Below are 15,171 nucleotides of genomic sequence, written 5' to 3' on the forward strand. Positions count from 1 at the left end.
GTCAGAATCTCTGTCTGTTCTTTCCTTAGGGGTTGCTGTTTTGGTCTGTATCCTTACTTTGCTTCTCCTTTTCAAATAACCATATTCTCCTAAGGGGTTTTACTTCTCTGAGTTACCAGCACACTTAGAATCTAAAATCCAGCTTTTAATGGGAGTCTGTCTGTATGTTGGCAGTTTACTCTTACAGGTAACGTACACAATGTACATAAATCATGTGTATTGCACCATTTTGCCAAAGTACCAAGCTGTTGGAAAATACGACCATGAATCCTTCTTTAATTCAAATTAAAGCCAGAAAGAAAACAAAGCAATTTAAAACATATTTGAATACTTTACTATTTAAACAGTTTCTCTTGAAAATAATGTAACGGCTGTGGATTTTCTGATTCGTTTGTTGTGAAACTTGTGACATAAATGAAAATGGGCTAATCATATGGGCTTACTGCTACGTGTTGTTACTGAAACAGCAATTTCAAAATCAAAGTTGAGATTGAAAATTAACTCTAGATGTTCTAACTAAAATCTCTTCTGGTTGCATCTGGTATTGTTACTTGTAATGTGAAGCTGATCCTCTCCATGTAATTGAAAGAGACTTTCTGGAAAGTAATCAAGTCATATGGATTTATGAGGAACTCTGGAAAATAATCATACTGATAGTCTTATTTCCCTTTCCTTTGAATTGAGACTTGAAGAAGCTATGAAGACCACCAGAGTCATTACTTTAACTTCAAATGCCTTCACTGCTACCACTGTGGCGCAATAATAGTTCTGCAGTTCCTATTATGCAAGTGTTACTATTATTGTTCCAGCTAAGTGTGATTATAACATATTATATTGCACAACTAAGTAGAGAAATTGTGTTTTCTCGAGCAAAGAAAATTAGCTGGAATCCAACTTGAACAAGAAATATTCCTAATGGACCAATTCCTAATATTTTCTTTCTGTTTCTTTGTTTGCTTTGCTTTGAAGTGAATGATAAAGGCTTTGCCTACACCTGGTAACTGGTGTATGTGCCAGCACTTCACACTTATTGCTCAGTATCCTGAATACATACATACCCTATTGTATCCTCTTCTAAATTATAGAACTTTCTCTGTGCATTGCATGCGGGAAGCTTCAGGAATTCTGGGACATGGCTTCTGGTTAACAGAGAACATAGCTGACATGATTTCCTTCCTGGCGAATTTTGCCAGCACGATCTTTGGTCTGGTGCCATGCGGCGCAGCAGGCGCAGAGCTATCGCTGTGCTGGTACTTGCTGTGGTGGCAAGCAGGATGAGGAACAAATGTCTGCAGCCTTCGGTTGCTAAGTTCTTGTTGGAACATGTTTTGGGCTCTAAGTCAGGTAGAGAAATTCATTGGAAAATGTAGCGATGGCTCCGGCAGCATAACTTCACAGGGGATCTTGCAGTATTTTTGGGAAACTGGGAAGTTTATCTTGGGACTGGAACAGAGGGTATCAAGTTCATGGCAAGGTGAACACTTAGGGAACACGCAATGCAAGCAATACTCACTACCTCTGTCAGGCAACTCCAGCACTGGTGAAGCAAGAGCAGACCTGCAAATCAGTGCTCTGTGTAGTGTACTTACGTCCCACTGGCTGGTTTAGATGAGCCTTCACAGGTGAAAATTTATAGGGAAATCAAAAATTAGTTAAATGTCTCCAGATATCTGGCATCTTCTGTCACGTTGCTCAACTTGCTTCTGCAATTGCTTGAAAAAGATGGTGGGTACGGGTAGGGAAAGCAGACACAGTGCCTGGATAGAACACGTGGACCTTGTAACACACATGCTCAAATGGAGTCACTAGGAAGCTATGCTTTATAGCTCCCTGGTGCTCCTCAGAGTGCTGGTTGGTCATACAGTAACATCACCTCCTTATCCTGCCTTTAAGTTGCTGCACTGAATTGAAGACAGCCATGATGACGCAGTGATCCTAACGTTACTCTTCCATATTATGCTTATCATCCTGCAAGTGCATGAATGTTATGGTGATACAAGCTCACAAAACAATGGAGATGGAAGGAGGAAATGTAGCTAACATGGTAGATTCAGACTTGCACTAATATTTTAAAAAGCCATAGTTTTACATTCATCAAACATTCCTGTTTGCCTTAAAACAATTTACAGCAGGAGCCAACAATTGTATTTTGTTTCCAATGTTGCTTTTATTTCTTGCCTTGTTTCTTGGTACTGCAATCACAAAGGAAGACTGTTATATGTAATTTGGTTTGTTTAATCTTAGAACAGATACACAGAACTGAATTTCTGACTTCTCAATATTTTTCTCAAGAACTGCAATTTGTATTGATGTCTTAAAATGATCTTTACAAACGCTGCTCCTCAGTGCTTCAGAACTGGCTCAGCAGTAAGGGGCTGCCTCAGCAATAAAACGCTTCTTCTCTCTTTTTTTGTTTTTGTTTAACTCTGCTTAGTAGATGAGCTTTCCAGATGAGCTCATCAGGCAAAACCTTTTTTGATTTGAAGGAGAAAGATATTGTACAATCAATGAATGTACAATAGAGAGCTTGGCTACACAGTTATCACACCAAAGCAGAAAAGACTGGATGCTTACCCATATCCTGGGCTCACTTATGAAACTTCAGCAGAGTGGATCTCCAGAAGAGATCCTTCCCCACTGGTAGCCAGCTCTTAAATAGGTCTAGGAGGGGTGCAGCTAGGCTCCACCCCTTCCAGCAGCGCAGGTGAATTGCCTTCACTGTGCTCCCATGGCTGACTCACTGCTCGCCTCAGGTGATCATCAGAGGTTCAGGCCGTGACTCAGCAGTGCCCATACAGATGTGTAAGTGAAGACTCATATTTACCTTATGCTAAAAGAAAAAAGTCATTTTCCCTATCTTCAAAGAAAATTAATCTTTTGCACATAGTCAGGATGTACAACTGCCCTCAGCCTCTCCGAAGTTTCTGAGCTTCCTCTGGGCTCAGCTCAGTTTTTCTTACTCCAACTGGCTGGTTGTTCTGGGCTTTACAGGAGTGGTAATGGAATTGGTTCCTCTGTCTGTGAGATCGAGGAATGCGGAGCAGTGCTATGGATAACATGATACTTTAAGGCAGTTTACTTTTTTATTTTTAAGAAGTGGGCTTGTGGTGTAATTTACCCAAGCTTGGCATATTCATCAGCCCATTACTGTAATGGCATCTCGTATCACTCTTTAAATATTCAAACATCAGGTATAGATTGTTGCTTGAGGATTTATCTCCTTTGAATAATAACGCAGTTATGGGATAAAACCTGGAGCAAACATCATTAAATAAACTTGTGTGTATGGTATGCTTGAAGTTCTTACCTGTCAAATGTTAATCTATTTGATTTAATTTTTTGCTGGTATCTATGGTTACCTGAGTTAATGGGACATAGAGCACTTATGGATGAATTACTTCATCTCCTATTTTTAGACAGAAGAATTTAAATGAGCATATCCATCAGATATGCTACAAGCAGCTGTTATGATTTCAAACAGTTACTGAAGTAATGCATTGAAAATCTGGGGAATATTCTTGAGAATAAGTTTTGTTTTCTGACGATCAGAACTAGACCTATCCCCATGGGTTCTCACGTGTAAACTTAATTTCTGTTGGTTTCTATTTGACATCTGCAGTGCAAGTCTGACATCTGGTTGAACGCTGCTGTAGTAGGGAAAGTGGCTGATCTGTCCCCACTGTATTTTAAGGTGTGTCCTCAATCTACTCAGACATTAGATTTGCTGCCCACCCAGCTGCTGAACACAGTGCTGGCTTTAGCTGTCAGCTTCCTTCCAAATGCAGAGCGCTCCCCAAGCCAGGGGACACCCTTGCATGGCACAAGGCCTCTGCATGTTCTCAGTGCGTGTTAGGCTGCTCCCTTTCCTTCCAGGCTCCAGCGCTGGCCAGTAAGGTGCTGCCTGGTTCCTTGGTGCAGGAACTCATCACCCCATTGAGATTTGGGCCGAGGCTGGGCTGCTCTCCTGGATGTGCTAGTGTTGTAACAGGTCTTTGCTTGCTTGGCCAGGCGGAAGTGTATGTGCAGAGATGTTGCGGGCGTTCTGCTTCTGTTTTTGTAAACAAAGTGGTGTTAATTACTCATTTGTTCACCGTGTTGTTGCAAACAGCAGTGTTGACTAGTTATTTTCTGGAAAAAACTTCTGTTGTGTTTTGTGAGACTTCTAAAATTTTTCAGTGTCTTACACATGAAACCTATGTTTTTTTTTCACTCAATGACAAGTGCTACTTTTTATGGTAGTAAAGGCATAACAAAGAAACCAGATGCAGTTTTATTTTTGTAGTACGTAGTCTGGCTGATAAAATCAGTTGAACTATGTCCCTGAACAGAGGGGATAACCTTGGCTGTAACAGCACTGCTGCATATTTCTGATATTAGTTGAATGTTTGAAGTAACGATTCATTAGTTCTGAATGATTTATGCTGCATTTGTCATTGTTTTTAATTATTTATATTGCCCTAAATAAGGCAAAACTAAATTCTGAAATGACAAATGTTTGGTATTACAGCAAAACTTTTTTTCATGTTGGAAATGGTTTTAAGTTGAGAGAGGGAAGATCTAGGTTGGATGTAAGGGGAAATTCTTTACAGAGAGAGTGGTGAGGTGCTGGAACAGCTGCCCAGAGAGGTTGTGGATGCCCCATCCTTAGAGGTGTTCAAGGCCAGGCTGGATGGGGCCCTGGGCAACCTGGTGTAGCATTAAGTGGGGAGGTTTGTGGCCCTGCATGTAGCAGGGGGGTTGGAGGTTCATGATCCTGGAGGTCCCTTCCAACCTTGGCCATTTTGTGAAACTTGTTCAGTGGAACTGTATGAATAGCTTAAAATGACAGAGGCCTTTCCCAACCTTAATGATTCTAAGATCGAGTCCAACCATGAGCCCATCTCCACCACGTCCCCAGGTGCCCCCTCCACAAGTTTCTGGAACACCTTCAGGGCTGGTGAGCCCACTGCCTCTCTGGGCAGCCTGTGCCAATACTGCATCACTCTTTCTGAGAAGATATTTTTCCTCATATCCAACATGAACCTCCCCTGGTGCAACTTACAGCCATCCTGAACTTTCTTAGCACTCTTGACAACTTCTACAAATGCTCCTTTAAATGGAGACATGATGAGTATCTGAATAAATTTCCTTTTGCAGTTGCCTTTGCCCTGAATGTCCTGAGTCACTGAAATTCAAGTAAAATACATACATTCAATAAGAATAAAAAATTGCAAGATGTGTAGTAGGAGACCTAACTGTGAAAAAGTGATTGTCCAGATGAAGATTTTGGAGAAAAAGAGGTGCTTGCTATTGTTCTAGGTTTTTCACCCAACAACTGTGAAAAGTGATGCATGAGAACAGCTGGTGAAAGTAGTGGGAGGGGAATCACAGAATGTACATTCTGTAATTACAGTAATTCTGTTCCATTCTTTTTTTTCATATATTGTATCATTTAAATTGTTGTGTGAGAAAATACTTTTGTAAGCAATTCCTGACCTTAGTTCCTTTTTCCCTTTTTTTTTTAATTGGAGATTAATCTGAATTAGGTAGGAAGGCCAAATTATACTCCCATTATGCTGTCACTGGCCATAGTCTTGTAGGTGTTGAGCTGAGGCAATAACTCATTACCACAGTTTGTCATTTTTAGGAAACCAGAATTCAATCTGTGGATAAAGACTCCAAAAGAAGAACCAATAGCTTTTCTGTTATCAACCCCCTGCCTGGAGAGGCTGCGACTCAACTTTTTGCTACTGACAGTAGGGAAGAGCTTCAGAAGTGGACGGAGGCTTTCTGGCAGCACTTCTATGATCTGAGTAAGTAAGCAAGCAGTGCTAGCATTGCGCCCTTCCTGAAGGATGTTATGTAACATCAAAGGAATCTTTGAACAATTTCAATCACAATTGCCTCATAATCCTTTGTTTGCAACGATGGGAAGAAAAATGTTCTTTGGAATAGTATTAGGTGGTGGTCATAGCTATTGGGAGACAAATATCCGCATGTTCAGTCTGGCTTTTTGCAGGAAACAAGAAATAACTGTGTCCACAAATCCAAAGTAACTTGGCCTCTTTTAGCAGCATTCTAGATGATTTTTAAAGGACTAATAAACTCTCACTATCTCTTCCTCCACTTAGCTGAGTGGGGCTCCTTCTGCCTGCACACCCTTATCAGGTCTGTTGGTTTTGTGAGATTCTGCAAGACTGAAACCTTTGGGCCTGGAAGCCTTAATGGGAAGCAGTGAAGATGCAGGATCCATCTGGGGCCTTGGCAAGGATTCAGATTCAGCCAGTCCTTGCGAGTAGAAACATGTATATTCCTTACCCAGCAGTATTATGTATTAATTAAGTTGCAGTTTGCTGTGTTAAGGATTGATTTTGCTGGTAATTCTCAGGTTTTGGTATGGCACCCCTTGCCACAAGGGAATTTGCTCACCTAGCCACAGTCCCATCCATTCATGCAAACACACACTGCCTACTGGAAACTGGTGACAGCTGTAACATGATGCAAGTGAGGTAAATTGATACCCTGAATTTTTTATTTTCCATGTTAAAATGTTTGAAGATCTTCAGTTTGGTTTGGGCTTTACTTTCTCCAGTAAGCTGTCTTAATGACCTTGGTAACCTCTGTAACAAAGCTGTTCTTACAGCAAGAAACGAGTTTCTTCTCGTATAAGACAGCAAAATGGTTTTCAGGTAGCATACCATGGTTCTTGTTTAACACTATGTATTAACTATGTATTAACTATGTATTAACTATAGAAACTATACAGACTAATTTGTCTTCATCTTTTTCCTCTGCTTTAGTAGTTTGACTCATAGGTTTACTAGGAGCAGAGAACAGCTGACAGTTATTAAGCTGTCACTGACAAAATACAGTTGAATCCTGACAGTCACTTTCACCAGGGCAGAAAACAGAACCAGCTCAATTGATGAAATGCCAGTGTTTAATCAGAGGCCACACCGAACAAATCAGTGAACAGAGGTTTTCTTATGTGGGTGTTGTAGTTTGTAGTTCTACTCCTTTTTCTCTGAGCTACAAGAAGAGGTTTTATCAATTACAGAAAACACCAAGCAAAAACTAGGGCATCTTCTTTAAATTAGCTGTGGAGTGGGGTAAAAGAACTACTACTTATTCATTATAGATAGAATACCCATAGATTTTTTTAAAGACATTTTCCTTAGGTACAGAAAAAATGGGTCACTTACCATTTAAATACCTTTTTTTTTTTTTTTTCTTCAGTGGTTCTAAAAAATCTCTTAAAACTAATGTGCTTGGAAAACTTGGAATGATTGGTATGAACAAAGTAATTTTACTGTGCCTTGTTTTCCTTAAGGTCAAAATCTATTAATAGTGAAAAGAGATTTCCTTGTCTGCTGGCAGATAAAAGGCGAGTTACCCTTTATGAAAGACAAAACTGTTCCTTTACTATAGTGGTTGTGTAACACCCAGCTTGCAGTATGTTGATAAGTTATGATTTTTTTTCTGGTGAATTTATACTGGGTTGGGGTTTGAAGGCAAATTATGATATTTAATCATTATGGTATAACAGTACTGTTGGGATGCTTCAATTAAAGGTGGTAGCTCATAACTTCTGTGCTAAAAGTCGTAATTAATTAAAAGTTGAAAATACTGAAAATGCATCCTGAGCATTCCTGCTAAGTAAAAGTAGATGCTTACTGTTTGGTATTGCTTTGGAGATGGGTCGTGTTAGGAAACGAATGACTTCGGTTTTTTCAGGCTGAAGTGCTGAAGTTCCAATCACTGTTCTCTTTTCTCTCTCAGGCCAGTGGAAACATTGCTGTGAAGAACTTATGAAAATTGAGATTATGTCACCACGGAAACCACCTTTGTTCTTGACTAAAGAAGCGACCTCTGTCTACCATGATATGAGTGAGTGGGATTTGTCTTTTCAAGTTGCAGGGTAACAGAAACAACATTGTCTGCATTGAGATGGCTTCTGGTGTTGATGTTGAAACGCTGAGTTTTTCAAGGGCAACTGAGACAATGAAAGAGCAACATAATTGCATACCAAGGAGTTCATGTTAAATCTGAATTTGTAATTGCACCATTTTATTTATTTATTTATTTATTTAACCTTGAACCAGAAAATCTGTGATCTGAACTGTAAATAGGGAGACCTGAACACGAGAAACAAAGCCACCACTAGAAATAAATGCTCACTGTGCGAGTAGTATAAAGCACAAGGAATGTAAAGGCAAAATGGTCTCATCTAAAAAATTAAAATTATTTAAAAATTAAAAAATGAAATAAAAATTAATTTGCTCTTCTTAACACTACTTTAAGGCTTACCTAACTTAACTTACCTGCTATTTTTTCTTAATAATGTTGAAAAATATGCTCAGAAAATACCTGGATTGTATGTAAGACTTAGTTTTGCAGAGCAAAATAGTTTGCAACAGGATTATTTTAATAGTTTCATTACAGAAATAATATTTACTGACTAGAAAAAGTAGGTCACTGTTTTAATGGATCTAATGCAGTAATGGCTGAAAAACACTGTGCGGTATAAATGCCTGACTGCTTGCTGCTTGAGACTGGAATTGTGAAGATGCTCAAAATGCCGTGTGGGTCATCGAGCTCCTGTGCATCAGAGCAGCCAGCAGTCACAATACTACCTCAGCTGTGAACACAGAGCGGGAAGGCAGTAAATCAACTATACAGAAGTTCTATGAAGGTAATGCTGTAGTATAATTCTGCTGATGCTCAAATATATCAGTGTGGAGCAGAACACAACCTCTGCTTCATTCTTAATATACCAGTGTTTTTCTGCTTATTGACAGTATTCATAGGTAAAATCCTGTGTTTAAAATCCTTAACGTGCGACCTGAAATAGAAAAGATATTGCTTCTGTTTTAAAGGCTAGCATTATTGTGGTCTACCTAGAAAATTCAATATGAGAGATCAGAAATGGGGCAAGAGTCTTAAAGCACATAAAGAAAAATGGTATATGCAAAGACGTTCAATTTTCTGCAGGCTGGAGGCACAGGAATATTTAGTCATACATTTTTCCATGCACCTGGTGTAAAATGAAAATTTCAAAGTGCTGTACAGCAAAATATATCTATTATGAAGATTGTGTCTCTGTGTGTGTGCATATATATGTATGTATGTCTATATATATATTTGTAATTTTTTTTCAGCTTTTGCTTGGAAAGAAGGATCAATTCATATTCTGTTCTCTCAACACCAGCTGTCATGAAAACAGTTCTCTCCTGTCCCCCAGCTTTCTCTTATGAAAGCATATGTAATCTTTTCCATTTCTTCCATTAATACGCTTAATAGCAGTCCAGGTTTCATGAGACATGGTTAATACAGTTTTGTATTCTGAACAGTAATAAAATAGAGAGGAGTAAAGTCATGGGTAGCATTTTAATCTGAGTTAATTGCTGTCCCTTAAAATTACAGGCATTGATTCTCCAGTGAAACATGAGGGCTTAGCTGATATCACACAAAGAAAAATTGAAGAGAGTGATGGTGAGTTCCTGCTTTGCCAGCAAAAAGAGCCTGCGTCTTCCTTATGGGCTTCACTCTTTGATGGATCTCACGAGATGGTTGTTCAGAAAAATATGCATACTGCAAGTCCTAATGATGGCAGAGGGAAGAAAAGAAGAGCTCCACCTCCACCCTCTGATAAACCAGCGTACAATGCAAAAGCACGTGGGAACGCAGAGGAACGGGACAAGGAGAACTGGGAGAGGCCTGATGGCACATCTTGCAGTTCTTTAGATTCAGTGTTATCTATGGAAACACAACAATTGCAGGCACCCGCTGCTGCTCCTCGCAGAATCTGTCCTTGTAGGAAAAACAGTTTGGCTGACCATAGGAATCCCATGTCTTTGGTTACTAAAACAGAGTCTGAAACCAAACCGGTACCAACCCCGAGACAGAAATGCATCACAGAAGTGCTAGACCCTAGGTCACGGTTACAGCCACAGACTTAATTACTGGCTTAGAAAATTCCCTGGAATTTTAAGTTCTTCAGCCTTATACTGCAACTTCTGAGTGAAAATTAGTATTGGCATATAGTTTCTAAATACTGAGGCTAAAGCCTTGTTGCTTGGTTGCTTTGTTGTTTTGTTTCTCTGTTTTTGGTCTTTTATCTAGAACACTACTACTAGCTGCATTATTCATTTACTTGTTATTGCTAACATCTGAATAATTACACAAATAATGGGGAAGGGTTTATCTCTATCTCAAATAATGATGCTATTTTTGAAACAATGTTTCAGTACTTTTCCCTTGAAAAACTCAGTATTCAGGGTATCTCAGTGTCTGTGCTGCAGGGATTTTACTGTGGGCATTTCCCAGTCCCTCTGCTTATCCCGTCTGCAGCTCCTTAAACTGATTCAACAGGGAATTTCAGATATTCAACACCAGTCTCCCAGAACTGATTTTCCTGTGCTTCGTGCTTGGTTTCACCTGAAATATTTCCATATCTCTCTCAATGTTTAAGAACTGCTGCTTGTAAGATAATGTGCTGTGAACAGTTACTGCACACTTCTGAATGGCTCTGGATGAGTTTCTGAAGCAGTTCTACCCATGTAACGGGATCTCTGTGGTCCTCTGTGCTGCATGCACGTCTGAATGGACTGCGTCTGTCTGCGTACGAACAAGAATGGAATCCATCAGTATGGTTTACTTTGGACTAACACAAACATGTCAAAGCAGTACTGCCTATGAATACCTATTTGGGATTTTTTTTTTTATCTTTTTTTTTTTTGATGAATGAGGCTTTGTAGCATCACTCCTCCTTCACGGAACTTCTCAGCTGTTCCTTGTAGATAGCTTTTTGTAGAGGTGACGGCATTACTGGTAAACAAATAGGTTTTTTATTTCCCCACTCATTTTTAAAAAAGAGAACAAATTCCTCAGTTGAAAATATTGAACTCTGATGTTCTTATGTCACCATTCACCATTTTTATAAGAAGTGTGGGTTATTATGGTTCCTGTGGCACCTGCAAAAAATCTATTTATGCAGAAAAGATTCCTTTTTCCTGAATCAACAGCTTAAATACCCAGCCCTTTCCTTGCTTGATGCGTTTCTCTCAGAAGCTGGAACTCAGCTAGGAGCAAAGGTCTGCTTGCAGATTTTCCTCTAGAGCCTTAGTATTCAGACTTGTGTTGAGTCATATCAGCAACTGTATACATACACTTCTTTTTTTTTTTTTTTTTTTTGAAAGTACAGATGGCTTTGGGAGCTTTACCATTTCTCTGGAAGGTATTGTGTGCGTGGCTGGTTAGTTTGTTTATCTATTTTTTGTCTTTTGCTAAGCTCTTGCTATACAGCTGTAAAGGTATCTGCTGCATTTCCTCAGTAGTTCATTGGCTGTTTGGGACGGAATTTGATGGGCAGGTTTCATTTACAAATCCCTTGGTGGGATTAGAACCCTCTGTTTAAGAAATGTCATTGTTCGTTCTTCATTTAATCACATTCCATTTTCCCTTGGAAACAGCCATAATAATTCTTACAACAAATCGTGCTGTTACTTAAGTGGATGGTTTGTGAATGGTTTATAAATAGGAACAGAAAAACTGAAGAATAACGATGTGATTATGTAAATTAGACACAGTCACTAAGTGGACTGTGCAATTCTGAACAAGAAATAGGGAAAAATAAACACAGGGGAAAGAAGGTGCAGCTGCAGATTATTTAGCTTTAAATCTAGCATTAAATGTAACTCTCCTATGAAAAAAAAAGAATATCTTTTTTCGTGGTAACCCCCTTCCAATTAGTTGCTATATTTCAAAATACATCTCTCAAATATACGAGGCAAGAAGACAACATAACGAGAATTCATTTTTTAATTCAACAGGCCATTGAATTTCAATGAGCAGTTTCCCTGTTAAATTCAGGAGCTTTGTTTTGAACTACAACATACATATTTTAGGCAGGCATTTAATATTAAATTCTTCAAGTGACGAGCATTCGCCCATCCCTCCTGTTGCAATAGTTAATTACCTCAGGTACGTTTTTCACTTGATTTTTCTATTTGCATTTGTAGCTCCAGCTTAAGTTATTTTGGTCTTTTTATGCCTTTGATTGCTTATATTGATCTCTGTAGTATCAGCTTTTCTAATTGCTTGTGTGTAGCTATAAATCATGATTATGTCCCTTTTAACCTTTTCTCTGATGAGATATACTGAATTCCTTAACTTTCCTATGGAAATGAATGCTATCCAAGACTAATTCATCTTCACGTTCTTCTCTGTACTTCTCACATATTTAAATGTTTCTGTGTGACCTCTGAATGAGATGCTACGTGTCAACAGTGATCCAGCAGGACTATACAGACATAGTGTGATCTTCTTACTCTGATAAATACCTCCCTACCCTATTTCCACAGAAATCACATTATCCTTCTTTTTGCAGAAGCATTACCTTGGATGCTGACTTTTACGGCTCAGGTCCTCTTCAGAGTCTCTTTCTAGAATGTGGTACTTCGTCCCCTTATTATCCTAACGTATTTTTTCTTGGAAGTATACACTGTATTTTACCAGCCTTAAAATACCGCTTATGAAGCGATCCAGATTGCTGTGTGTAAGTGACCTGTCCCCATTCTTTACTACTCCAGCAGCCTGCATGTCCTTTGCAAATTTATTGCAAGTGATTTTTACAGTTTCTTCCAGATCATTGATTTTTAAAATTGAATGCAAGGCAAGGTTTGTAGAAAGAGGTGATAAGTTTTTATTAGATCGGTGACATGGGTGGGGGTGGGGAAAAGCAAACAGGCCATTGAGTTCATGTCTCTTTTTTCCAAGAGCCTTTAAAAACTGAATAAGACGGAAATTCAGGGCAAGCCTCCATGCATCCTGCTGATTCCCTACGAATACTGCATTTTGAAATTAGTTATCTTTGAAATTAGTTATCTTTGAAATTAGTTATCTGTTTTCAGCGCAACAGTCTGTATTGATCTTTATCTGTGACGGGTATTTTAGAGAAATGAATGTACGTCTGGTGTGCGCCGGGTGCCCCGGGGTCCTAAGGATAACACTTCAGTGCAGGTGTTTTTGTAAGCTCAGCTTACTGGATCAAAGCAAAAAATGTAGCCTGTTGTCTGAGACCTCTTCTCCATGAGGTTGTGTCGACTGACATACACTCTATCCCTGAGTTAGTCTCATACCATCCATTTCACTGCATTGCCCTGATCACCGTAAGCAAATGAGGCCATTAATTACCCTGATCATCCTCTTTCCGCACAACAGTATTGTTCTTGCAGTCCTGCGAAATGTCATGACACTGCTGAGACTTGTTAAACTAATTACATGTTTAGGCTCCTACAGCTGGAAATGTTTCTGCTACCGAATGTAGTTTCTGCTATTTTAAGCAACCAATATATAATCCCTGTTATGAAGCATCAGTTGACTTCAGGTTTTAATATTTATTGTACTGACTTAGTCTTTTTTCTTTTTTTTTCCCCTCGTGTTGCCTCTTATTACTGCCTTCTCATCTTCTGTTCAGCAGGCTGCTTTCACTGATTAAAAACTGCAGGCTACCAGTGAGCGTTGATCTCAGCAATACAATAAAGTCAGTTCTAGGGAAGAGATTTGTACTCTGCTTTTGTCTACTCAAAAGAACATAAATAAAAGTAATAAAGCCAGCAAATTCTAGGAGTATAATTACAAGATATATCTGTGAGGAAAACTTAATTTTTTTTTGGCTTTTCCACGCGGTGACAAATTATAATATTTCACTAAGACATTGGTCCCCTTCTAATCATTAAAAGACTTGTTCAGGAATTAGAACTTCTCCATTGTTTTTTGCCTCAAGTGTGCCTGACTGTAACAAGGGCGAAAATTCAGCAGAACTCAATAGCTGAGTCGTTTTACTAGCATGTACAGACAGTGCAGAAATAGGAACTAATTCACAAAGGGTGAAGGGAAGTCAGGCAGCCTTCTGCTGAGGTGAGGCTGGGTAAGGCAGCATGAGACCAGTGGCGTCTCCTGGCCCTTGCAGCCCAGGTATTTGCCTCTCACAGCTGTGCAGGCAAACCAGTGCACTGCTGCCTTGTGGTGGAGTCTGGAGCAAAATAGTGTTCTTGCAGAGACACTGCACTGCTAGTGAACTGCCCCACCTGCCTACTGTTGTGCAGCAAAGATGTTGGTAGCTTTGTGCATCTTGTTCATTTGCTGCTTCTGAGCTGCACTGATATGCTGCTTTTGTGAAGAACACGTCAAGCTTGCTCTGAAATTTGTCCTGCTTGTTCTCTGCTGGAATTAATTAATTTCTGCTTAAAAGCAATTAAGTAGTGAGATTGCAGCCTTGAAGTATAGCGAAGACAACAGCCAACCTTTCTGTTAGGAAGCACGGTTTAAAAGCTAGTCCAAACTTGAATGTGAATTTCACGTAGCACGAACAACTTCTGCAGTGCTGCCTGCACAAGGCCTTGATTTAGCAACTTTTTAGATGGTACTTTGTGTTTTGTGCTGTTTACTTGGTCTTGCAATTCTGAAGACTTTAGCTTAAATGTTTACATTTTTACATTTGTAATTTTTTTTTTCTGTAGTAATGGTTATAAGTAGTTATTTTTATGGTACTTTTTACATATCTTAAAAATACTGTCCTAGTATTCAGAATTGATTTGTAATTAATTACAGGAAACGAATGTATTGTGAAATATTGGAACAGGAATTCTAATACTGTGCTGCAAACGTACTGTATTTGGATTGAAATTAAAGATGCTTTTAGAGAAAAAGAGTTTCAGTGTCATTTCCTTCAGTCCTAGAATTCCATAAACTTTTTTTCATGGCTGGTGGCTACTGTCCAATCAGAGGACCTGTGACTACCTTCAAAGAGCTCGCATCCCACCCTGACTATTGAGCTTGGCTTCCAGCTACTGGGGGCAGCAGCAAACAGCACTGCTCTTGGTTTTATTAACAGAAGGGAAGAAAGTATTTGGCAGTGTGCATTACTTGCTCAACTAGTAGTGCAGTGTATCCAGGAGACGTGTGTGTGCTCTGCCAACATCACAAACACCATTCTTTTTTTTCCCCTTGCTTTGGGCAATCTTATAGTGACTCCTGTTCTTGCTGGACAGAGCTCAGAGCAATTCTGCTTGCTTAAAGCTAACTTCTGCTCAAGTGAGGTATACTTTTAATTATCGTAAAAGAACTGTAATAAACATAGAGGGAGTTGTTAGATGTTTTAATTGTAGACTATTTGACTGATTTATGAAT

General features: G+C 39.2%; 1 protein-coding gene across 12 annotated transcripts in view; it reads left to right on the top strand.

Moving 5' to 3' along the window:
- The window catches only part of RTKN2 (rhotekin 2), a 190,883-nt gene extending 176,205 nt beyond the window's left edge, over positions 1-14,678 (top strand). For all 12 annotated transcript variants that reach the window (XM_042818525.1, XM_042818516.1, XM_042818518.1 and 9 more), the window contains 3 exons: positions 5,627-5,792; positions 7,759-7,866; positions 9,403-14,678. In XM_042818525.1, the coding sequence (XP_042674459.1) occupies positions 5,627-5,792; positions 7,759-7,866; positions 9,403-9,938 (810 nt within the window). In that variant the 3' untranslated portion in view covers positions 9,939-14,678. The remainder of the gene's footprint in view (positions 1-5,626; positions 5,793-7,758; positions 7,867-9,402) is intronic.
- Positions 14,679-15,171: the final 493 nt, after the last annotated feature.

The sequence above is a fragment of the Centrocercus urophasianus genome, unplaced genomic scaffold (genome assembly GCF_019232065.1).
Source record: "Centrocercus urophasianus isolate 14NV4802_14NV808 unplaced genomic scaffold, USGS_Curo_1.0 seq_17, whole genome shotgun sequence".
Lineage (NCBI taxonomy): Eukaryota > Metazoa > Chordata > Aves > Galliformes > Phasianidae > Centrocercus > Centrocercus urophasianus.